Here is a 25,365-nt window from a genome sequence, read left to right as displayed (position 1 = left end):
CCTCCAGAAGGAACTCCTACATGCGCGTAGTAAACGCAACAAGATGGCTGGCTGCGAGAGAGAACTGTAAAGTCCTGAACCTCAGCACAGCACGTTCAGAGGCGTCCCCCGCAGTCTGACCACGCCCATTATGCGGTCCCCCGCCCATTACTCCAACACTTTGATTCAGTTCCGCTCAGAGTCTCTCTCCACTTATCACCTGTGATCCCGCCCAAAGGGTACACAGTCTAAACATGGAGCATATAATAAAAAGAAACAGAAAGTAAATTACACCAAGTTTAGCAGATCGTATACGCACTCACCAAGCACTTTATTAGGTACACATATCTGCTGCGTACATTCGTTTGATTATTTAACAAGCTACACCCACAAGTCTCACAAGTTAACTTGGGCATGTAATGAGGCACCCAGACAACATCATCAAATGCAGTGTTCGAATCCGAATATGTGTAAGAACTCGAAAGACAAGTTAGACAAAAAGTAAACTGGACTGACATCACAGCGTGGATTGCATTATCAGGGGCTAATCTTATACAGATGAGACAAGATAGAGTGTATTGGAGAAAACTGACCCATCTATGCAGCCAACTATTACAAAACAATGATGACATGACACCCTCCTTAAAGATGTACTGTGTAGACATACAGTTACTGACGGTAACCCATCTATTGCTCTGTACACTTTAACCCCATTCTCTCAAGGTTCTTAGGCCTCAACTGCCAGTTGCTTTGAATAAAAGCACCTGCTAAATGCCATAAATGTAAAAAAAAAAGTCAGCTAACTGAGGCACAGACATGGTAAATAAAACATGAAGCCAGAGCAGCCAGTGAGCAGAGAAAGCATGTAAAGCAGTGACACTGAGATATATCCAGTTCTATCTCACCTGAAAGCTAAAAACCAAATGACTGTTGTTAATACACTGCCTGGCCAAAAAAAAGGTCACACACTCTAATATTTCGTTGGACCGCCTTTAGCTTTGATTACGGCACGCATTCGCTGTGGCATAATTTCCACAAGCTTCTGCAATGTCACAACATTTATTTCTGTCCAGAGTTGCATTAATTTTTCCCCAATATCTTGTATTAATGATGGGAGATTTGGACCACTGCGCAAAGTGTTCTCCAGCACATCCCAAAGATTCTCAATGGGGTTCAGGTCTGGACTCTGCGGTGGCCAATCCATGTGTGAAAATGATGTCTCATGCTTCCTGAACCACTCTTTCACAATTTGAGCCCAATTAATCCTGGCATTGCCATCTTGGAATATGCCTGTGCCATCAGGGAAGAAAAAATCCATTGATGCAATAACCTGGTTGTTCAGTATATTCAGGTAGTCAGCTGACCTCATTCTTTGGGCACAAAACGTTGCTGAACCTAGACCTGACCAACTGCAGCAACCCAGATCATGTCTACCCATGTCATGTCTACCCATGTCATGTCAACCCAGATCAGCAACCCAGATCAACCCTATAGGGCAAGCCGTAGCCTAGTGGTTAAGGTACAGGACTAGTAATCAGAAGGTTGCTGGTTCAAGCCCCACCACAGCCAGGTTGCTGCTGTTGGGCCCTTGAGCAAGGCCCTTAACCCTCAGTTGCTCAGACTGTATACTGTAACTATAATGTAAGTCGCTTTGGACAAAGGCGTCTACTAAATGCTTAAAATGTAAATGTAAATGTAAATCATAGCACTGCCCCCACAGGCTTGTACGGTAGGCACTAGGCATGATGGGTGCATCACTTCAGCCGCCTCTCTTCTTACCCTGATGCACCCATCACTCTGGAACAGGGTAAATCTGGACTCATCAGACCAGAGTCCAATCTTTATGCTCCCTAGCAAATTGAAGCCATTTTTGCCGGTTAACAAATGAGAAGCTACTCACTGCATCAGTTAGGTTTACATAACTTGTTGCCAGCTGAAACAATCACCCATGCAGTAATTATCCAATAGGAAGCTCTTACCTGTTTGCTTAGTTAAATCCAGGTGGTGACCTTTTTTTTTGGCCAGGCAGTGTATAATGTACTTGAAACCAGTTATTATGACATGTGAATGTATTTTTCTATTCACTTTTTTTGTACATGTGATACCTGGAGAAAAATCACATGGATATGAAACTAAAACTTTCGACATGCCAAACTCCTCATAAACAGTGACAAGTGATGGTTACTAGTCCTTGCTAGTACTATAATTTTTAGAAAATTTAATTTAAAGAAATAAAATAAAATAATTGACTAGGCAGCTAAACACCATTGTTTCTATTATGAAAACAATATTAGCATCAAAGGTCTAAAATTACATTATAGTAAAGCTAAGGTTCTTAAACATTTTGAAGTAGTAATATGTTGGAGCAGGGTGTGAAGAGAAACTTTACCCTGACCCAAGACTAACAAATGTTTTCCAATAAATAGTCTGGACCAATTGGGTTTGCACAACCATCTCTATATATTTAACAAAGTAAGCACATTACACTCTAATCTCTTTTTTTTCTGGCCAACTTTAATATGACACTTCTACATTTCATAGTAAACATTGTGTTTCTTTTTTTTTTTTTTTAATAAGCAAGTAGGGCAAATGAGGAAAAGGTGTTTTCTTCCCCCACTGTAAAAACGCTGTATGTGCTTTCAGTTATACACCCTAGCTGAACTTTTGTACAGACACAGATTTCCTGCAAGGAAACTGGTTGCATTCTAAGGACAGGAAACACAGCTAAAGCAAACTACATGCTTCAACAAAATTTCTAAGTGGATAAAAGACAAGTGGAAACCACAGAAAAATTCTCAACAGTTAAAATGTTTATTACAAAAGTTTACTGTCTCTACAAACATGCACTGCACCGGTACAAATACATAAGTAAAAAACAGTAGAATTGCTTATAGCAATGAAAATGGTGTTCTGAAGGGGTAAAGTTAATGGAATATGTCTGTCCTTTTCCACATAATCACTATCCACTGCATAAACAATCATTTTGATGTGTTTTAGTAGTGAAAACCAAAACATACTTATGCAAAACTCAAATATAATGAAAATCTCAGCTGTGTATTTAAGTGTAAAGTAAAGATTTTTCATACAGTTTTTATACTTCGTAAATCGGTCTAATTATATTTATTAGGTTAATTGACAATGCTATTTCAAAAGGGTAAAATTGATGTTTATACACTGTGAGTAAAAAAAGTGACCTCTATACCTTTGCTCATAAATAATGGCAAATGCTGATCACGATGAATAATTTAGATTAGATTATTACGACTTGCTAAGTCAAGTTTTCCTAGAAATTTGATGTGCTGACCAATGGGTTTGATGTTTGTTCTCTTGGCTAAGCACAAGTTCTTGAAGTTGCGCTATGCTGTCATAAGTATGCACACTTTTGGTCGACCGCTACGGTTGCGTGTTTCATAGCTACCAGTTTCACAGATCTTACGAAGCAATTTTTAACTCCTCCTTTTCCAGTTTTGCTCTAGAAATTCAGCAAGTAATTTTATACAGTTTATAACTGTTAAGCAAATAAGTTATTAAAATTCTGGTCTCTAAAAAATGTTGTCATGTGTTACAATATTGCCGTCTGCTGTCGTTGAGCATAAACACAAAAGGTTGTCATAGTAACCGATATTTTAAATAAGTAAAATGGCCTCATTGTGTCAATGGCAAATGTTGATCAACTTTCAAAATTCTTTCAAAATTATGAGCAATGGTACAGGGGTCCCTTTTTCAAACTCACAGTGTAGATGTAAACTAAGCATACCCTGATCTAGGAAATCTGGTTTTTAACCAGAAAACCAGCAAATTACTCTAGCTATGCTGTTTTAGGTAATGCAGTTCTTACCTTGGTTATAAATACATACACAATAAAAATGAAAAAAAAAAAAAAAACACCCACATATCATTCCTACCAGGCTTTGGCTTTAAAAAAGAAGTAGCTGCATACTGTAGACATATCAAAACACTACTTAATTGTTTTTGACAAAGCCATTAAAGCATTCTTTATATTGCAGAAATCATAGGATCCATTTAAGTAAAACTGATGTACAGCAATTCTGGTATAGAAACCAATGTAAATAACAACATACACCTTTATGGACTACTGATAAAAATTACTGTCTATAAAAACTGCACATACATGGTGGATTAGGCTGAAACAGCTGGGGTATTCTTTCATTTGGATGCTGAGGGAGAAAAAGAGCTAATATGGTGTTGAGAAGGCTGAATTGGAGTTACATGGGCTTCACCATTTTGCGAAACAGTGAGTTCTTCAAGCATGTGCATAGCTGGTTCATTAGATCTTTGTTCTGTCCTTCCACCCAGTGTATTTCCACCAGCACATCAGTACCCTCCAACTTCACATTCATTAGGCACTTAAAGAGGAACTGCTGGACTGGACTGGAGCTTCGAGAAACACTGGGCTCTTGTGTTTCTGTACTGGGTTTCTCAGTGGGGACATTTGTATCAATTTCAAAATCCTGCTGTGGCTTGTTTTTTTCCTCACTGCTGTGGCCCTCTGAGTCACCATCTGCTGGTGTCAAGCTGCTTGTGTCAGAAGGAGCAGGATTCAGGGCTTTGGGCAACTCACGAAGCTGGCGGCTCTGGTCACGTCGTTTTTGCCGGGCATGGACCCATGTATTCTCTACGGCTGTTAGGAAGAGACTAAGCTCTGAGTCACCAGAGGGCACACGTTTATTTAAAACCTGAAGATAAAACACAACAATATAGCTGTTTATGATCTTTCAAATTAAAAAACACAAAAACCTTCATTCAGACCTTCTTTTTGGTAGTGTTCCCTGTATGTCTGGACAATTCCTACATGCTGTCTAATCATATACCACCTCACATTAAATAGAAATTTCAATAATAACCAGTTAACTATTAACTGACAAGTCACATAGAAAAATGCTAGCACAGCAGACAAAACTCGGGAGTTTGAATCTCAGCTCTGCTATCAGCAGGCCAGGTGCCTATATCAGGTGCCTATATGTATAATAACTGGTTCATCAGTTGGTGGAATTGCTGGCAAGGATTCCTTATAACTGCTGCAATTACGACCTCTGTTGGTGGATCAAGGGTGCCTGCACAAACAGACGGGGAATAATAAGATTGTAATGTAACTCTCCATATGTTATACGGATCCTCGTATGAACCTGCCTCGTGTGGGTGAAAAGAAGCGTCCAGCTCCCTGCATGCAATGGTCATAGCTCTCCTGCTAGATCGGGAGTGAAGGATTGTATCAGTAATAAACAAAATACCAATCGGGGTGATTAGATATTATTATTAAGTCATTGTTCGGTTAATGCTTAAAGCCTAAATGTCTTTTAAATACAGTTCCATTAAGTTTGTTTTATTCTACATTACTGTCATGTTCACTTTGTTATTCTGTTTTTTTATTAAATAAAGCATTAAGACTTGTTGATATGAAATGTGTGTTGTACTTCAATGGGACGCTATAAGCTTGTCAGTTATCAGTTAACTGTTGACTAATGACGTTGGGTATCTTTTTAAAAGAAGAAATTGCCAAAATTTGCAGAATTAAATTACTGCATTAAAAAGCTGCCTCAAAAACACATAATAATAAAAGTAATAATATATACAACATTTTAAAGCAGAACTATGCAGGGCACAAATGCTCCTTCTCACCTATTCTTCAATAACCTGTAGGATGTTTTCCTGAGATTTACAGAGAAAAATAGTTCAAAGATATGCAGTCAGGCCAACTGGAGCTACTAGAAATGGGTCTGTGTGTTTGTGTGTGTGTGTGTGTGTGTGTGTGTGTGTGCATGCCTGCCCTGTGATAGACAGCAACCTGTCCATGGTGTTTACTGTCTTTCGCTCAATGAATACCTGACCAGGATAAGATAGTGGTAAAACAGACAATAAATAAATGAATAAATGATGGAGTATTTATGTAGCATTTTGTGTGTGTGTGTGTGTGTGTGTGTACCTTCAGGTCTGTAAGAATGTTCTCCAGCCAGTAGGTGACGCTCTCCACTCGTGTGAGTGTCTGGCCTGTGCTTAAGGCCTGTGAGTGCAGCTCAGCTGCTGTTGCCTCTGCCACAGTAAAAGTCAGCGGCTTACGAACCTTCTCCAGTTTGCGCTTCTTACACGGTGGAGACTGAATCACACAGACAGAAACACAGCTGTTAAACATACAGCAAAATAATTTTCACAGCTTAATCTGAACAGAAAGTTAAAACATGACTTCAATAATTACGAATCTTCCTCAAATTACAATGATTCCTAAAATGTTATTGAATTATTTCAACTCTGGCAGACTAAAATGCTTGATATGGAAGTGCAATTTCTGATTTTTAAAATCTTTTTTCCACTGTTTTTGCATTAGTTCTTAATGTGAAGCAGAGCTGGATTCAATACCAGGTACTCAGAATCCAGCTCTGGTTGCAGCGTGTCTTTTTACCGCTGCACCACCTGAGCGGCCTAAAACGTGTTTTCAATGTAAACTAACTAGTTCTTAAAATAAAAAATGAATGAGTAATCAATAAAAAAATAAAATTAAAATGGGCCGCTCAAGTGGCGCAAATACGGTAGCACACCAGAGCTGGGATTTCAAATACATCGTATTGAATCTCAACTCTGCCATCCAGCTGGGCTGGGCGGCTAGATGAACAACGATTGGCTGTTGTTCACAGGGTGGGATGAGCCGGACCAGGGTTCCTTATAACTGGTGCAATTACAACCTCTGCTGGCTGATTGATGGCACCTGCGCAGAGTTGGGAAATAATGCTGATCAGGGTGAGCCCTTCGTGCACAAGGGCATATGAACTCACCTCGCGCAGGTGAAAAGACGCAGTCAATACTGCACACGTGTCGGAGGGGGCACGTGTCAGTTGTGAAGCTCCTTAGTCAGCAGTGGAGGGTTGTATCAGTAGAGGTGATGCGTAATGCAATTAGGGTAATTGGATATGACTAGATTATGGGAGAAAACTGAGGGGAAAAAATCTGAGAAAAAGAGTCACTATGACTACATTTTCCACACTCAATTGTACTTTATAATTTTAGGACATTGCCAATGAACGCCATCAAGAGCAAAACAATTTCTGGCATACAAAGTGTTTTAATAATAGTCAAAAATATTTCTTTTCCAGACCTCAATATAAAATCTGTGACAAAGCTCTGACAGTGCACTGGATACTTCGGATGTACCAAGTGTTTAACTGGATTAACTACCAAAAAATACCCCTGACCCCAAAAAAAAAAAATAGCCAAACCATTAACTGACTTGTAATCGACTGTGTAAATGTGTGCTGCATTGCAATGGAATGTCCAAAATGTTTTCCTATCTTGTCCACCTTGTTACATCCTGTCTACAATTATATTGTTAAAACATCAGTTTAATTTAATAATCAGTTTTATTGTTATAGGTTTCTTCCCTTTACACAATCTTGATCTTAAATTACTGTAAATAACTACAGATGGCTTTACAGTGAACAGATGTTACTTTGGAGTTCTCTTGGCCTGAAATCATCTGAAATGGGCCAAAAGACATTGGAGCTCTGTGGTCAAAAGGGTCCACATTTCAGCTTGTTTTTGGGAAAAATGGATGTTGCCAAAGACAAAAAAGAGGGAAAAAAAGGAGCATCTGTAATGGTATGGAAAAACATCATTGCCCACGGCATGGGTGATCTGCATATATGGGAGGGTACCATTGAACCGAGGTCTATATTGCTTTTTGTCAAGTTAGTCTCAATATTATTATCTAGGCAATCACACTACTGTATTTTTTATCCACTTGTCTTATTATTATTCCACTCGTTTTTTGTCCAGCTTTCTTTGTTCACAGTTTGAGATATTGATGCTGTTCCAACTCTAAAACGTCCCCCGTTGATGACACCATGCCATTGGACATGTGCACTCGCTCACCCGCTACGCCCGTTTTTATCCCCCTTATTGTCTAATTCACTTTCATTCATTTTTTAAAAGACAGATTGACCTACCGTACATCTGCTTAACCGATAACTTGGACACACACACAGTCACCTGCCTGAACAAAAGTAATCACATCCCTACCAACTACACAAGCAAAAGTATTCGGATGCCACTAACTGCATGCCTGCACAGGCACACATGCTGATCTGTAGGATGTATTCACACCACCACCAACTATATGCTTGTACACACACACAGTCACCTGCATGTCCAAATGTATTCAGACACCACCAACTGCAGGACCAAAAAGTATTCGGACACAACTAACTGCATGCTTGCACAGACACACAGTTACTAGTCTGAGCAAAAGTATTCACACCCCCACCAACTACATGACCAAAAGTATTTGGACGCCACCAACTGCATGCTTGCACAGACATACACACTCACCTCTCTAAGCAAAAGCATTCACATGCCCCAACATCTACATGCTTGCGTGCACACACACACATACACACAGTCGCCTGACTGACCAAAAGTATTCAGACCATGCCAACTGCATGCTTGCACACACACAATCACCTATCTGTGCAAAAGTATTCCCACCCCCACCAAAAAACATTTAACACACAATGTCATATATCTCACCAAAACTATTTAACTACCACATACTCTACCACTGCGAAGCTGCAATCGCACTTAGATTTTTTTCAGGAAATGCACCTCTCTTGTTATTTGTCTTATTATTAGTGTGACTGCCTACAGCAAGCACACTATTGTTCTCCATTTGTCTTATTATTAGTGTGATTGCAGTAGGCACAATCACCTGCCACAGTAAAAGTATTTGCACCTCTGCCAAATACGTACTTACACACACTACCAACTATTTGAGCAAAGTATTTACACCCCTCCTCACCACATACATACTTAAATACGACCAAACAACCATCTAAAACAACACAGCAACCACCCACCAGCACCTATGCAATACACCCTGGCAACCACAACAGCAACTGCTTAACTATACTTCAACAATCAACCTGTTACCATAACAACTGCCTAGGAAAACCCTAGCAAATATGCCCTATATCCTATAAAGTTGTGTAGTGTGAACTTAGCATTAGTCTGTCGGCAGGTCCAGAATCTTACATAGGTATTTAGGTAAATTTACTGCTCTAAGTTGCCCTTAAATGTTTAACAGAGTAATTGACTGGTGCCCCATTCAGCAGATACTCATAAAAACAGATCAAAATAAAGATGAACATAAAAGGTACAAAATTTCTAGCAGTTAGAACATAAGCTGCTCAGAATAAAAAAAAATTAAAAAATCTTATTTGGTGTCCCACCTATTTTGCATACAAGGTCCCTTTAATACTGGAGAAGCAACTGAAAGATGAATGTCTTTACTTTTTTTGCAGTAAATATTTTTTTCTCTTTTAAAAAACATATTAGATTTTACAGATGCCAGCAGTTTAGCACTGGGATCTGTCACGTCAGTGTTGGTAAGAAGTAAAGGCCTTAGGAGCCCTTAGAGAATAAGTATAAATGACACACAGGAGAAACGTAAACAAATCAGCCTGTACCTGTGTTCTCAGACTCCCTCCCTCAAGCTTATAATGCACATGGTTTAATCACCAGATCTCCAGATATTGCACCTTGTTTTTAAGGTAAGAACAAAAATGTGACATTTATTTCTCTTCACATTCTCCTGACAAACATTTAATGACTTTTTGTCAGGATTAAAGACCAAACTTTAATTTTCATTGGATTTACCATGGGGCTCAGCTGGTTGAGATGAAACTGCAGCATATACACCGATCAGCCATAACATTAAAACCACCTCTTTGTTTCTACACTCACTGTTCATTTTATCAGCTCCACTTACCATATAGAAGCACTTTGTAGTTCTACAATTACTGACTGTAGTCCATCTGTTTCTCTGCATGCTTTGTTAGCCCCCTTTCATTCTGTTCTTCAATGGTCAGGACTCTCCCAGGACCACCACAGAGTAGGTATTATTTGGGTGGTGGATCATTCCCAGCACTGCAGTGACACTGACATGGGGGTGGTGTGTTGTGCTGGTATGAGTGGATAAGACACAGCAATGCTGATGGAGTTTTTAAACACCTCACTGTCACTGCTGGACTGAGAATAGTTCACCAACCACAAAAATATCCATCCAACAGTGCCCCAGCTGCCCGCGCCCTGTGACCACTGATAAAGGTCTAGAAGATGACCAACTCAAACAGCAGCAATAGATGAGCGATCACCTCTGACTTCACGTCTACAAGGTGGACCATCTAGGTAGGAGTGTCTAATAGAGTGGACAGTGAGTGGACACAGTATTTAAAAACTCCAGCAGCACTGCTGTGTCTGATTCACTCATACCTGCAAACACACACTAACACACCACCACCATGTTATTGTCACTGCAGTGCTGAGAATCATCCACCACCTAAATAATACCTGCTCTGTGGTGGTCCTAACCATTGAAGAACAGGGTGAAAGCAGGTTAAAAGATATGTAGAGAAACAGATCTATTGTGTATGTGTGTGTCACTGCTTTTACTTGAAGACTGTGATGAGGGTATAACTGGCAGGCAGACAAAAATGTGGGCCAATCTTTCTGCTCAAGTGCCTCTGTGGAGAAAGGCATGAGGAAGTAAGGGTGTTGAGAGACCGGAACAATTCTTCTTCCTGTCCCTTTCACTATGCCTTACACTCATCTCCCTTTAGTATGGCTCCATGGCACAGTCGTCCTGGCGACCGTTGCCAGGCTACTATGGCTGAGGAAAAGAGCCAGACTCCATGGAGCAGTCTAATAGTGTCTATAAGAATTGGCTGAGCTTGCATTATTAATGCAGGCATGAATGTGCAGTGGTGTGACTATTCAGCATGTATGGGTTTCCCCTAAGCTGAATGCAAAACTCCCAAATAGCTTAGAGGGTAATTTTGGGCGATTTATATGGAAGTCCCAAAAAAAGAAGCCTTTTACTTACTGGCACTCTTACGTCCTCATAGAAGCTCCAGGCCAGAGCCCAGCGCATAGTGCGACCCTGACAGAACTCCGTATGTGTGACTTTAGGAACCTACAGAAAAAAGAGAAATTTGACCATTAGTAAAATGGCACAACAGTCTTTTTACACCAGCCCATCACCGCTGAAGCTCAAGCTTTTAAATTCAAACATCAGTAGTGCTACTGACCTGGGCATCTTGCATGCCCAATTGGATGTGACTTTGGAAGGTTGACTGTTGCAATGGGACCTTTCTTGGCTGGATGCATTTTTTTATGTTAATTGTTTTTTTTATTACAAATTATATAAAGAGCAGTTTTACTTGAGAAATGTACATGCATTTTAGAATTTTATAGTATTTGGTTTGGCCATACAGAAAATAAGTAAGCAACAGCTGCAAATGTATTTACATAAGCAAGCTTTTGATAAGTAAATCAAAGTCAACATCATTTGAGCATGTGCTTTATTTAAAAATAGGAAACCTTTTAAACCTTTTAAACAAAGGAATTGACACTGTAAATTTCACAAATGTGCTTTACAGTGTAGCCAAAAACTAAGAAATCCCAACATTTTTAAACTTTACGCTGCTTATATTAATGAATATGAAAAACAGAAACATGCCAAATAGAAGCATTTTCACTACTGGTTTATGATTTCTTGCCCCCAGTAAACGCATATGTAGTCATATAAATATATTCACTGGTATAATATGTTTAATAACCAAAATTGTTTGAACTGACCAAAATCGCTGCAGTTGTTTAGTGAAGAAGTAATCAATGCAACTCATAAATAAATACTACCTACTATAGCAGAAATGGTACAGCCAACTTTCTGTCAGTCTGTTACACCACCCAACCCAAAATAGTTCACTAGTGTGGGTATTGTAAGGTATAAATGCTTTTACAACTGACCAATATTTACTGTAACTGCTTACAGATATAATTGAATCTTTATTCCAGTAAAAGAATCTATAATATTCCTACTGGTTTAAAAGAGGGGAAAAAAACAGGAAAACAATTTGTAACAAATTCATGCAAACCATACATGTCTCATTTTCATGCAGACCTAAAACCAGCCTGCATTTTCTACTTGTCTGCAAAAATTGTTAAAGATCGAAAGGTAATATGATGCACCCAGTTTCTATTACACCTGTAGGTCTTCTATCACATCTCTCCCACATGAGAGGCGGTGCTCAGGTGTAGACCACAGCTTTTACACATTTACCACGAATTAGTCTTGTGTGTGCAATAGATGTACAGCCTATTACACATAGCAAACCAGCTTGGTTATTCTAACAGTCTAATCTTTTTCACAACCACCAACAGACCAAACAGTACAAGAGCAGTGGATCCTGCAGTCACTTTTGACTTCTGAAAGCATAGATCATTTTAAAAAGATCAAAGCTAAGACAAGCAAAAAAAGAAGTAAATAAAAGTAGTAAAAAAAAAGTCTCATTAGCATATTAATTACAACTCTATTAGTGGGCTATGGGGCAGACAGGAGATACCATGCCCATGGGTTGAAAAAGTGCCATGTGCACAGTCTGCATGATAAAAGGTGCCAGTACTTTGATACCTTCAGACAAGAAGAAGAAGAGGGGGGAATTGCTGAAAGGGGCCAGCAGACTGATAGCAGTTAATAAGCTGTAAATGAAGCAAACAGCTCACGGTGTTGGCAGCTAATGATAATTAATGAACTAATGAAATCCAGTCGATTAGTTTTGTTTAAACAGTGTGTTTTTGGTGCAGCTTGACGAGTGCTGAATAAGACCTATTAATCTGAAATTTCTTACAGCACCACAAAGCAAATCGCCCAACATGGAGAGGATTAAAGGAATACTTTTGTGTTCTTTAGGCTAGTGTTCTTTAGACATGTATGCAAAGCATCTGTAGCACATAATAATCATAACACTGTGATAAAATAACCACATGGGTTTAGAAGTACTTCAGAAAAATATTGTCACTTAACACAGTCTGCTGTTGCATCAAGAAATGCAACCTAAAACTCTTATATACAAAATAAAAGTAAACAGTATTTGCTTTTCTGTATTTGTATAAATCTATAGTCCTCTACAAAGACAGATCTGCATCTCTGAATAAACATATTAGAACCTACGTTAAAACTGTTATTGGTATTGCACCAACTTAGACAAAGTCTAATACTAAAATGATTTATTAATCTATAATTATTATGAAAGGTGGCACGGTGTATAGTACTGTCACTTCACAGCAAGAAGGCCCTGTGTTCGATTCCCAGGTGGAGCGATCTTGGTCCTTTCTGTGTGGAGTTCTCCCCATGTCCGTGTGGGTTCCCTCCGGGTACTCCAGTGTCCTCCCACAGTCCAAAGACATGTAGTCTGGTTAGGTGGAGATACAAATTTGCCCTAGCAGTGTGTGTGAGTGTCCTGTAATGGAGTGGCAACCTGTCAGGGGTGTTTTCTACCTGTCGACCTTAAAGTTGCACCCACTGTGACCCTGACCACGATTAAGCAGCAGTAAAACAGACAATGAATAATTGAATGATTGATAATTATTATTTATTGAAATTATTATGATCATTGATCTGAGATCAATGGGGTTCTGTTCAGGGTGTGTTACTGCATTGTGCCCAGAGATTTAGGTAAAATCAGAACTAAAGCAACCCTGACGAAAAGAAACCTGTTTACCCGTCGAGGTTAAGGATTAAAGTCGAGACTGCCGTGACAACTACGCTGCTCCTGCCGGATGTGACGGGTCTGGAGTAATTGCAACAAGAATGACAAGAACTCACTACAGACTTTATTGAAGACTAGAGTGAATAACAACTCTGTTATTATTTATTTATTTATTTATCTATCTATTTATTACCAGTTATAACTTTTAGATCATTTAATTCTGTGTTTGTATGCTTTGTGTAAATCGTGTATTTATTTAAAGTATCCTCCAGACCACCCAAGAAGGATGGGCCCTGCTGAGTCTGGTTCCTCTCAAGTTTTCCTTGCCACAGTCGCCCTCGGCTTGCTCAACAGGGGTTTTTGTATCTGTTGGTCCTGGATTTTGTAAAGTTGCTTTAAGACAATGTCTATTGTAAAAAGCGCTATATAAATAAAGTTGACTTGACTTGACGAGGAAAAAAAAAGTAGTAAAACATGAAAATCACATGAAATGAAAGCTGATCTTTTCTGGTAAGTGATTTTGGCATCAATCTGTGTTTTAGTGGATATCTTTTTCCATATTCTACTCACACAAAAGTTATACAAACAACATAATTAAATCTTTATGTGTACACTTCAGAGCAGTCAAAAGGTAGGTCGTATTATTAAAGTTTAATGGATGAACTTTTGAATGTAGGGTTTGAACAAGGCTGGTATTTACATTGTAAAAATGACACCTTACACACAGGCATGCATATTTAATTCTCTACTCACCCCTTGTTTCCTCAGCTCTTCCTTTAAAGGGACCAGACTGCACTTTTTCCCTAGCATGCAGCTGTACCACCTGAAAGGCAGAGAGTGTGAAAAGTAAAACAATTAGCAATGTTCTGCCCTTTTGGGTTGTGTGTTTTATTTAAACCCAAACTGCAGACCTGTGTAAGGTATGGGAAAATAGCTTACATCATGCCCAGCCAGGCCCAAGACTTGAACACAAAAAATAAGAATCTTTAGGTAAAAACACACAAGAAACAACATTAAACTGCAGCTGTTATCTATATTGTTATCTATGAAAATAATAGGCATCAGAGAGATTCGTCACTACTATCTATGAGCAGTCAGGAGTTCCTACTGTGGTCCAAATCCTAATTCAGCAGGGGGTCCTCATGCCCAGAAAACCCACAGATCTACATAATCTATTTCATTTCACTGTATGAAATATTCAAAAGACTTAATATTCACAGATGTTCCCCACTTTGTTAATACTATACAGACTTAAACTCAATAATGCATTACAGCCTTACACAATCACAGATTTACAAGAGCTATAGGCAAAAATCAACATGCTTGTCATTTACAGGAAAAAGTAATTAAAATGGCAGACACATGTGGTAACTGCAAAATAATTACGTGTTTAATTACATGGGGGGGTGGAAAAGTTGAGAATAAGCTGTGTGGCAGGGAGAATACTGGTGCTGATTACAGATTTGTAGATTAAAAGAGAAAGTATATGAGGGCCAATTAGGCAGTCTGGTGGGGGGGGGGGCTTGGTTTACAGACACCTGCCAGCTAACACACAGACACACAGACAGACAGACACCTGGACAAAGACACACACACACACTGACGCACACAGAAACTGCCTTCCAGTGAAAGGAGCCTTTAATCTACACAAGTGCAATATCCACATAATAATTGTATGTATTGTATATATTATTTTTTATTACAAATAATTTGTTACTAATATAAACTGTAATGTAGTTTTTGCAATTCATGCTCATTTCTGATTTTACTTTGTGTTGACAAGCTGCCATAAAAAGGATCTATGTAAAAATAAACAGTGCTTTGTAAGAATCAAGCTTTGTGTCTTTGCTTAAGGTTTTTCTTTATTTAAATTTGGTTAAAAAAAGTGATGTGGTGTAATGTTGGTGTGTGATTGACTATTTATAGATGGGCATAAACCTTCCTGAATTGTGTACGCTTTCTAATACAAATCAGGAACCAGGCCTATTGGAAACTCCATCTGAGCCTGTCTCCTGGGGCTTGCAGGTGTGACTTTGTTAATCTGGTGTAATGTGCCCTGTGATGACCCCCCCCCTCCTGCTGTTCACTTCAGTGCTTTACTGACAGCTTTGGCACAGGGAGCACGCGCACAAACACTTGCACATGGGCATACAGCTGCTCCCATGTGACTTGCCGGATGCTTCATGGGTAAATGTTTGATTTTTCTGTTAATTAACTAAAGACAACTCTGAATGTTCATCCCATCCTCTGTCTGGTGTGCCTCCTTATTTAGAAGGGCTCTCGTGCCTCTGCACCTCTGATAGCCCCTGATAATATATGTTGATATACTTACTGCCAACTCTTTGCTGATGCTGAACATATTAAATACAGGGCTGAGGTGAAACTACTATATGCCCCCAAGAATATTTACTTATTGATAATATTTAAATAGGTAACCTAAAAAGATTCATGAACAGCTTCATTTATTTTACATCACAACCACTCATTGTTGCCCAAACCACGTCTTCTGCAAATTAAAATACACCTGGAATTTTTGAACAGCTCAACATGTTCAGACTAGCATATTAATTACTCAACTTTATCAGCAAACACACTAGTCCAGACTTCATGTTACAGCAGCACATGGACTTTGACATGGGACTGAATAAGAAACTGGCCTATTTTAAAATGAACAGAACTTGGGGCTCTTGTTTCACATCACTTTTCACAAACTTGAAAAGTGCCATCTTTTGATGTCTTGCAGTTCACAGCTGCTACAAAATAATATTTGTAACATAGTACTAATTTTGTTGGCCCATTACAAAAACCTTAATGTAAAACAGAATTGTAAATTTGCAAACAGTGCACCAAAAACTCCCAGAGCTGGGATTTCGAATACATCATATCAAATCTCAGCTCAGCTGGGCGGATTGGCTGTTGTTCACAGGGTGGGTAAGCCGGACCACGGTTCCTCATAACTGGTGTAATTTCGACCTCTGCTGGCTGATTGATGGCGCCTGCACAGAGTTGGGGAATAATGCTGATCAGGGTGTGGCTCTCCGTGCACAAGGCTGATTCGCATATGAACTCGCCTCATGCAGGTGAAAAGAGGCAGTTGGTACCAAGCATGTGTCGGAGGGGGCTTGTGTCAGTTGCGAAGCTCCTCAGTCAGCAGTGGAGGGTTGTATCGGTAGAGGTGAAGCGTAACGCAATCAGGGTGATTGGATACGACTAGATTAGGAAAAATTGGGGGAAAAAATTCGGAGAAAAAGAGAGAAAAAAAATCTTTACGATTATTCTCCAAAACAGAATAAATAAATAAATCTTGTAGAGAAACCTTTGGCTTTGAAACTGGAACTACAGCCATGTATTATTGTACAGTACTACTGGGTGCAATCAGAGCAACGTGTCAAAAACTTATTCAAAGAGGACAAAAATACTGAAGAGAAATATATAAAACAGCTAATGAATAATAATTAAATACACATTTTGATTGTTCTAATTATTTGAATAACTTCCTATGAGCCTTTAATTCTTACAGGCAGTCAGGGAATGAGGACTGACACATGCACTGTGCTTGTAAAATGTTTTCAAATCAGTAATTGTGTAAATAAATAAGCACAAGCATGTGCTATAGTGAAAGAAGCACAACTCAACTTTACAGAACTTGTGTAAAATAACTACTGGATAACATTTATATATAAACATCGCTTTTTCATGTTTATATAAACAATAGTGTAAGTAGCTGGAATATGTTTGTATGCAAGTATCTAACCTGAGCCTTCTTTTAAGCTGCACACTGTCATGGATGATCCTTTTCACAAACTCATACTCGCCTCCTTCAGCCATAATCTCAGTCACTCCTCCTGTGTTTACAGAGCTGGGTGGGGGTCTGCGCGAGTTTCTTGAGTTTACTCCCTACAAAGCAGATGAAACAGCGACAGCCACAATAAAAAAAGGCATTAATAAAAGCCTAAAAAGCACTAAGGACATTAATTATGTAGAGATGCACAGATCTACACAGAATGAAAATGTCCTGTGGGTGCCATGTTCACAATTAATCTGGATAGAGGGCATTTAAAAAGAAAGTGCATTACCTTGGCCTCTAACTGGTTAGCAAAGAAAGGGGGATTACACATGCAGAAATCGTACACAATTGACTCCTCCTTTAATGCATCCATTAGCAAGGTCTTCTGGGGCACCTTTACCACTGCAAGACACAAAAAAATCAACACACAGCCATTAAAATTTCACAGAGGAGGTTTCAATTCCACACATAAATTACTCAGTAAAAAGACTAGTACCTTTAACGAGGTCTGCCATGTTGTTTTGTTCAACATTTTTCTTGGCATAATTAAAGCAAATGTCATCCACCTCTGTAGCAAGGAAGTACCATCCATTCATGGAGGCTCCCAAAAGAGGATAGATACAGGAGGCCCCAGTACCTGTACACAAACAACACAAAAAAGATAACCTGCTGATTCAGACCCACTATCCAAGCCCAAGGTTATGAATGTTTTATTACATACTGTACAGTTGGAGTCAAAAAATTACATATTCAGTTTGGCACTACAGTTACTAAAGAAAGACAGGTTTGGGCAACAATGAGAACAGATGTGATGTTAATTCTAGTCAAATAAAAGTAGCTTTAATTTACCCTTCCTGGGATACCTCACCAGACATTAGCAATAAATAAATATTCTTTGTAAAGGAGTGCAGGCTTTCAGCAAAGATCCATCGGTGCGCCATTCATTTCTTAATCAATCCTAAACAGACTGCCAGTTCCTGCTGCTGGTAAGCATCCCTATACCAAAATGCATAAGACTCTGGAGATGTGTTGCAGTTGCTGCAGTTGATGTGTAGTTGCAGTTGATGTGGGGCAGCTGTAGTCTTGCGATTAAGGTACTGGACTAGTAATCGAATGGTCGCTGGTTCAAGCCCCACCACTACCAGGGTGCCACTGTTGGGTCCTTGAGCAAGGCCCTTAACCCACAATTGCTTAACAATATACTGCCACATTCTGTAAGTCGCTTTGGATAAAAGCATCTGCTTAATGCTGGAAATGTAAATGTGTTGTGTCTTTTGGGTTTGGCTCTGTCAGATCATTTAGGGATTTGGGGTAGTAAGGTTCCATGCAAGCAGAAGGCAATTGGGTTTATTGATGTCCATCCCAGCCTAGTCAATAAAACCACTGAGACTTAAACTCAAGAGATCAATATTCACTTGACTGACCCATATTATTACAATGTTAGGTGTGGAGTGTCATTCCCCTGAAAATGGTTTAAAAAAAATAAATAAATAAAAAATAAATAAATAAATAAATTGCACGTACCAATATCAATGCCCCGGCGTGGGTTTCCCTGACCTCCAGTGAGGTCCTCCACCCAGTGGATGTAGTTGAGGCGTAATGGAACAGTGGGGATGAGGCGCTCCAGTGGAATCTCAATGGTTAGGCCAAAGTCTTCCTTCAGTAAAGTGCACGTCAGAGCACGCACCGCTTCTGGGTCCTTAAAGTTTAGCCTGCAGGACAGAAAAAGAGGAGTAAAGAGAGAAAGAAAGACAAATAAATAATGTGTTTTGTGCATGTGTTTTGTATGCCGCAGCATGAAAGCTAACAATTGAATCTTGGCATATAAAATGATGAAATGATGTTGAGCTGTCAGCCTGCACAGCTCACTTTTAGAGAAAACCATATAACTAATGTTCCTCATTCCTCATAAAATAATATATACAAAAAAGGTGTATACATATATAAGGTGTGTATATATATATATATATATATACAGTGTATCACAAAAGTGAGTACACCCCTCACATTTCTGCAGATATTTAAGTATATCTTTTCATGGGACAACACTGACAAAATGACACTTTGACACAATGAAAAGTAGTCTGTGTGCAGCTTATATAACAGTGTAAATTTATTCTTCCCTCAAAATAACTCAATATACAGCCATTAATGTCTAAACCACCGGCAACAAAAGTGAGTACACCCCTTAGTGAAAGTTCCTGAAGTGTCAATATTTTGTGTGGCCACCATTATTTCCCAGAACTGCCTTAACTCTCCTGGGCATGGAGTTTACCAGAGCTTCACAGGTTGCCACTGGAATGCTTTTCCACTCCTCCATGACGACATCACGGAGCTGGCGGATATTCGAGACTTTGCGCTCCTCCACCTTCCGCTTGAGGATGCCCCAAAGATGTTCTATTGGGTTTAGGTCTGGAGACATGCTTGGCCAGTCCATCACCTTTACCCTCAGCCTCTTCAATAAAGCAGTGGTCGTCTTAGAGGTGTGTTTGGGGTCATTATCATGCTGGAACACTGCCCTGCGACCCAGTTTCTGGAGGGAGGGGATCATGCTCTGCTTCAGTATTTCACAGTACATAGAGTTCATGTGTCCCTCAATGAAATGTAACTCCCCAACACCTGCTGCACTCATGCAGCCCCGGACCATGGCATTCCCACCACCATGCTTGACTGTAGGCATGACACACTTATCTTTGTACTCCTCACCTGATTGCCGCCACACATGCTTGAGACCATCTGAACCAAACAAATTAATCTTGGTCTCATCAGACCATAGGACATGGTTCCAGTAATCCATGTCCTTTGTTGACATGTCTTCAGCAAACTGTTTGCAGGCTTTCTTGTGTAGAGACTTCAGAAGAGGCTTCCTTCTGGGGTGACAGCCATGCAGACCAATTTGATGTAGTGTGCGGCGTATGGTCTGAGCACTGACAGGCTGACCCCCCACCTTTTCAATCTCTGCAGCAATGCTGACAGCACTCCTGCGCCTATCTTTCAAAGACAGCAGTTGGATGTGACACTGAGCACGTGCACTCAGCTTCTTTGGACGACCAACGCGAGGTCTGTTCTGAGTGGACCCTGCTCTTTTAAAACGCTGGATGATCTTGGCCACTTTGCTGCAGCTCCGTTTCAGGGTGTTGGCAATCTTCTTGTAGCCTTGGCCATCTTCATGTAGCGCAACAATTCGTCTTTTAAGATCCTCAGGGAGTTCTTTGCCATGAGGTGCCATGTTGGAACTTTCAGTGACCAGTATGAGAGAGTGTGAGAGCTGTACTACTAAATTGAACACACCTGCTCCCTATGCACACCTGAGACCTAGTAACACTAACGAGTCACATGACATTTTGGAGGGAAAATGACAAGCAGTGCTCAATTTGGACATTTAAGGGTGTAGTCTCTTAGGGGTGTACTCACTTTTGTTGCCGGTGGTTTAGACATTAATGGCTGTATATTGAGTTATTTTGAGGGAAGAATAAATTTACACTGTTATATAAGCTGCACACAGACTACTTTTCATTGTCTCAAAGTGTCATTTTGTCAGTGTTGTCCCATGAAAAGATATACTTAAATATCTGCAGAAATGTGAGGGGTGTACTCACTTTTGTGATACACTGTATATATATATAGTGGGGCCAAAAAGTATTTAGTCAGCCACTGATTGTGCAAGTTCTCCTACTTAGAAAGATGAGAGAGGTCTGTAATTTTCATCATAGCTACACTTCAACTATGAGAGACAAAATGAGAATAAAAAATCCAGATGATCACATTGTAGGATTTTTAAAGAATTTATTTGTAAATTATGGTGGAAAATACAGTGTATCACAAAAGTGAGTACACCCCTCACATTTCTGCAAATATTTCATTATATCTTTTCATGGGACAACACTATAGACATGAAACTTGGATATAACTTAGAGTAGTCAGTGTACAACTTGTATAGCAGTGTAGATTTACTGTCTTCTGAAAATAACTTAACACACAGCCATTAATGTCTAAATAGCTGGCAACATAAGTGAGTACACCCCACAGTGAACATGTCCAAATTGTGCCCAAATGTGTCGTTGTCCCTCCCTGGTGCCATGTGTCAAGGTCCCAGGTGTAAATGGGGAGCAGGGCTGTTAAATTTGGTGTTTTGGGTACAATTCTCTCATACTGGCCACTGGATATTCAACATGGCACCTCATGGCAAAGAACTCTCTGAGGATGTGAGAAATAGAATTGTTGCTCTCCACAAAGATGGCCTGGGCTATAAGAAGATTGCTAACACCCTGAAACTGAGCTACAGCATGGTGGCCAAGGTCATACAGCGGTTTTCCAGGACAGGTTCCACTCGGAACAGGCTTCGCCAGGGTCGACCAAAGAAGTCGAGTCCACGTGTTCGGCGTCATATCCAGAGGTTGGCTTTAAAAAATAGACACATGAGTGCTGCCAGCATTGCTGCAGAGGTTGAAGACGTGGGAGGTCAGCCTGTCAGTGCTCAGACCATACGCCGCACACTGCATCAACTCGGTCTGCATGGTCGTCATCCCAGAAGGAAGCTGACGCACAAGAAAGCCCGCAAACAGTTTGCTGAAGACAAGCAGTCCAAGAACATGGATTACTGGAATGCCCTGTGGTCTGACGAGACCAAGATAAACTTGTTTGGCTTAGATGGTGTCCAGCATGTGTGGCGGCGCCCATGTGAGAAGTACCAAGACAACTGTATCTTGCCTACAGTCAAGCATGGTGGTGGTAGCATCATGGTCTTGGGCTGCATGAGTGTTGCTGGCACTGGGGAGCTGCAGTTCATTGAGGGAAACATGAATTCCAACATGTACTGTGACATTCTGAAACAGAGCATGATCCCCTCCCTTCGAAAACTGGGCCTCATGGCAGTTTTCCAACAGGATAACGACCCCAAACACAACCTCCAAGATGACAACTGCCTTGCTGAGGAAGCTGAAGGTAAAGGTGATGGACTAAACCCAATTGAGCACCTGTGGCGCATCCTCAAGTGGAAGGTGGAGGAGTTCAAGGTGTCTAACATCCACCAGCTCCGTGATGTCATCATGGAGGAGTGGAAGAGGATTCCAGTAGCAACCTGTGCAGCTCTGGTGAATTCCATGCCCAGGAGGGTTAAGGCAGTGCTGGATAATAATGGTGGTCACACAAAATATTGACACTTTGGGCACAATTTGGACATGTTCACTGTGGGGTGTACTCACTTATGTTGCCAGCTATTTAGACATTAATGGCTGTGTGTTGAGTTATTTTCAGAAGACAGTAAATCTACACTGCTATACAAGCTGTACACTGACTACTCTAAGTTACAGTGTATCACAAAAGTGAGTACACCCCTCACATTTCTGCAGATATTTAAGTATATCTTTTCATGGGACAACACTGACAAAATGAAAATTTGACACAATGAAAAGTAGTCTGTGTGCAGCTTATATAACAGTGTAAATTTATTCTTCCCTCAAAATAACTCAAAATACAGCCATTAATGTCTAAACCACCGGCAACAAAAGTGAGTACACCCCTAAGAGACTACACCCCTAAATGTCCAAATTGAGCACTGCTTGTCATTTTCCCTCCAAAATGTCATGTGATTTGTTAGTGTTACTAGGTCTCAGGTATGCATAGGGAGCAGGTGTGTTCAATTTAGTAGTACAGCTCTCACACTCTCTCATACTGGTCACTGAAAGTTCCAACATGGCACCTCATGGCAAAGAACTCTCTGAGGATCTTAAAAGACGAATTGTTGCGCTACATGAAGATGGCCAAGGCTACAAGAAGATTGCCAACACCCTGAAACTGAGCTGCAGCACAGTGGCCAAGATCATCCAGCGTTTTAAAAGAGCAGGGTCCACTCAGAACAGACCTCGCGTTGGTCGTCCAAAGAAGCTGAGTGCACGTGCTCAGCGTCACATCCAACTGCTGTCTTTGAAAGATAGGTGCAGGAGTGCTGTCAGCATTGCTGCAGAGATTGAAAAGGTGGGGGGTCAGCCTGTCAGTGCTCAGACCATACGCCGCACACTACATCAAATTGGTCTGCATGGCTGTCACCCCAGAAGGAAGCCTCTTCTGAAGTCTTTACACAAGAAAGCCCGCAAACAGTTTGCTGAAGACATGTCAACAAAGGACATGGATTACTGGAACCATGTCCTATGGTCTGATGAGACCAAGATTAATTTGTTTGGTTCAGATGGTCTCAAGCATGTGTGGTGGCAATCAGGTGAGAAGTACAAAGATAAGTGTGTCATGCCTACAGTCAAGCATGGTGGTGGGAATGCCATGGTCTGGGGCTGCATGAGTGCAGCAGGTGTTAGGGAGTTACATTTCATTGAGGGACACATGAACTCCAATATGTACTGTGAAATACTGAAGCAGAGCATGATCCCCTCCCTCCGGAAACTGGGTCGCAGGGCAGTGTTCCAGCATGATAATGACCCCAAACACACCTCTAAGACGACCACTGCTTTATTGAAGAGGCTGAGGGTAAAGGTGATGGACTGGCCAAGCATGTCTCCAGACCTAAACCCAATAGAACATCTTTGGGGCATCCTCAAGCGGAAGGTGGAGGAGCGCAAAGTCTCGAATATCCGCCAGCTCCGTGATGTCGTCATGGAGGAGTGGAAAAGCATTCCAGTGGCAACCTGTGAAGCTCTGGTAAACTCCATGCCCAGGAGAGTTAAGGCAGTTCTGGGAAATAATGGTGGCCACACAAAATATTGACACTTCAGGAACTTTCACTAAGGGGTGTACTCACTTTTGTTGCCGGTGGTTTAGACATTAATGGCTGTATATTGAGTTATTTTGAGGGAAGAATAAATTTACACTGTTATATAAGCTGCACACAGACTACTTTTCATTGTGTCAAAGTGACATTTTGCCAGTGTTGTCCCATGAAAAGATATACTTAAATATCTGCAGAAATGTGAGGGGTGTACTCACTTTTGTGATACACTGTATATCCAAGTTTCATGTCTATAGTGTTGTCCCATGAAAAGATATAATGAAATATTTGCAGAAATGTGAGGGGTGTACTCACTTTTGTGATACACTGTAAGTATTTGGTCAATAACAAAAGTTCAACTCAATACTTTGTAACATAACCTTTGTTGGCAATGACAGAGGTCAAACGTTTCCTGTAAGTCTTCACCAGGTTTGCACACACTGTAGCTGGTATTTTGGCCCATTCCTCCATGCAGATCTCCTCTAGAGCAGTGATGTTTTGGGGCTGTCGCTGGGCAACACAGACTCCACAAATTTTCTATGGGGTTGAGGTCTGGAGACTGGCTAGGCCACTCCAGGACCTTGAAATGCTTTTTACGGAGTCACTCCTTCGTTGCCCGAGCGGTGTGTTTGGGATCATTGTCTTGCTGGAAGACCCAGCCACGTTCCATCTTCAATGCTCTCACTGATGGAAGGAGGTTTTGGCTTAAAATCTCACGATACATGGCCCCGTTCATTCTTCCCTTAACATGGATCAGTCGTCCTGTCCCCTTTGCAGAAAAACAGCCCCAAAGCATGATGTTTCCACCCCCATGCTTCACAGTAGGTATGGTGTTCTTGGGTTCTTCTTCTTCCTCCAAACACGACGAGTTGAGTTTTTACCAAAAAGTTCCATTTTGGTTTCATCTGACCACATGATATTCTCCCAATCCTCTTCTGGATCATCCATATGCTCTCTGGCAAACTTCAGACGGGCCTGGACATGTACATATATACGTATATGTACATATGTATATACAGTATATACTGTATATCTCTGGAAAAAAATAAGAGACCACTTCAAAACGTTTCTCTAGTTTTACAATTTATGGGTATGTGTTTGACCAAAATGAGCAGTGTTGTTTTATTCTATAAACTACTGGAAACATTTCTCCCAAATTTCAGATAAAAATATTGTATTTTAGAGCATCTTTTTATTTAGAAAATGACTAATGGTCAAAATAACAAAACAGTTACAGAAATTTAGGACCACAAACAATGCAAAGAAAATAAGCTCATATTCATTTTTAAACAACACAGTACTAATATTTCAATTTAGGAGTCCAGAAA

At 40.3% G+C, this 25,365-nt stretch overlaps 1 protein-coding gene across 2 annotated transcripts in view; it reads right to left on the bottom strand.

Moving 5' to 3' along the window:
• Positions 1–2,778: 2,778 nt before the first annotated feature.
• The window catches only part of mettl16 (methyltransferase 16, N6-methyladenosine), a 40,695-nt gene continuing 18,108 nt past the window's right edge, over positions 2,779–25,365 (bottom strand). For both annotated transcript variants that reach the window (XM_063016667.1, XM_063016666.1), the window contains exons 3-10: positions 18,844–19,031; positions 17,816–17,956; positions 17,609–17,721; positions 17,287–17,429; positions 14,286–14,355; positions 10,865–10,954; positions 5,924–6,094; positions 2,779–4,676 (exon numbers count right to left, since the gene is read on the bottom strand). In XM_063016667.1, the coding sequence (XP_062872737.1) occupies positions 4,206–4,676; positions 5,924–6,094; positions 10,865–10,954; positions 14,286–14,355; positions 17,287–17,429; positions 17,609–17,721; positions 17,816–17,956; positions 18,844–19,031 (1,387 nt within the window). In that variant the 3' untranslated portion in view covers positions 2,779–4,205. The remainder of the gene's footprint in view (positions 4,677–5,923; positions 6,095–10,864; positions 10,955–14,285; positions 14,356–17,286; positions 17,430–17,608; positions 17,722–17,815; positions 17,957–18,843; positions 19,032–25,365) is intronic.

Source organism: Trichomycterus rosablanca, chromosome 20, assembly GCF_030014385.1.
Source record: "Trichomycterus rosablanca isolate fTriRos1 chromosome 20, fTriRos1.hap1, whole genome shotgun sequence".
Lineage (NCBI taxonomy): Eukaryota > Metazoa > Chordata > Actinopteri > Siluriformes > Trichomycteridae > Trichomycterus > Trichomycterus rosablanca.
The sequence above is the reverse complement of the archived record's forward strand: the minus strand, read 5'-3'. Positions and strand labels throughout refer to the sequence as shown.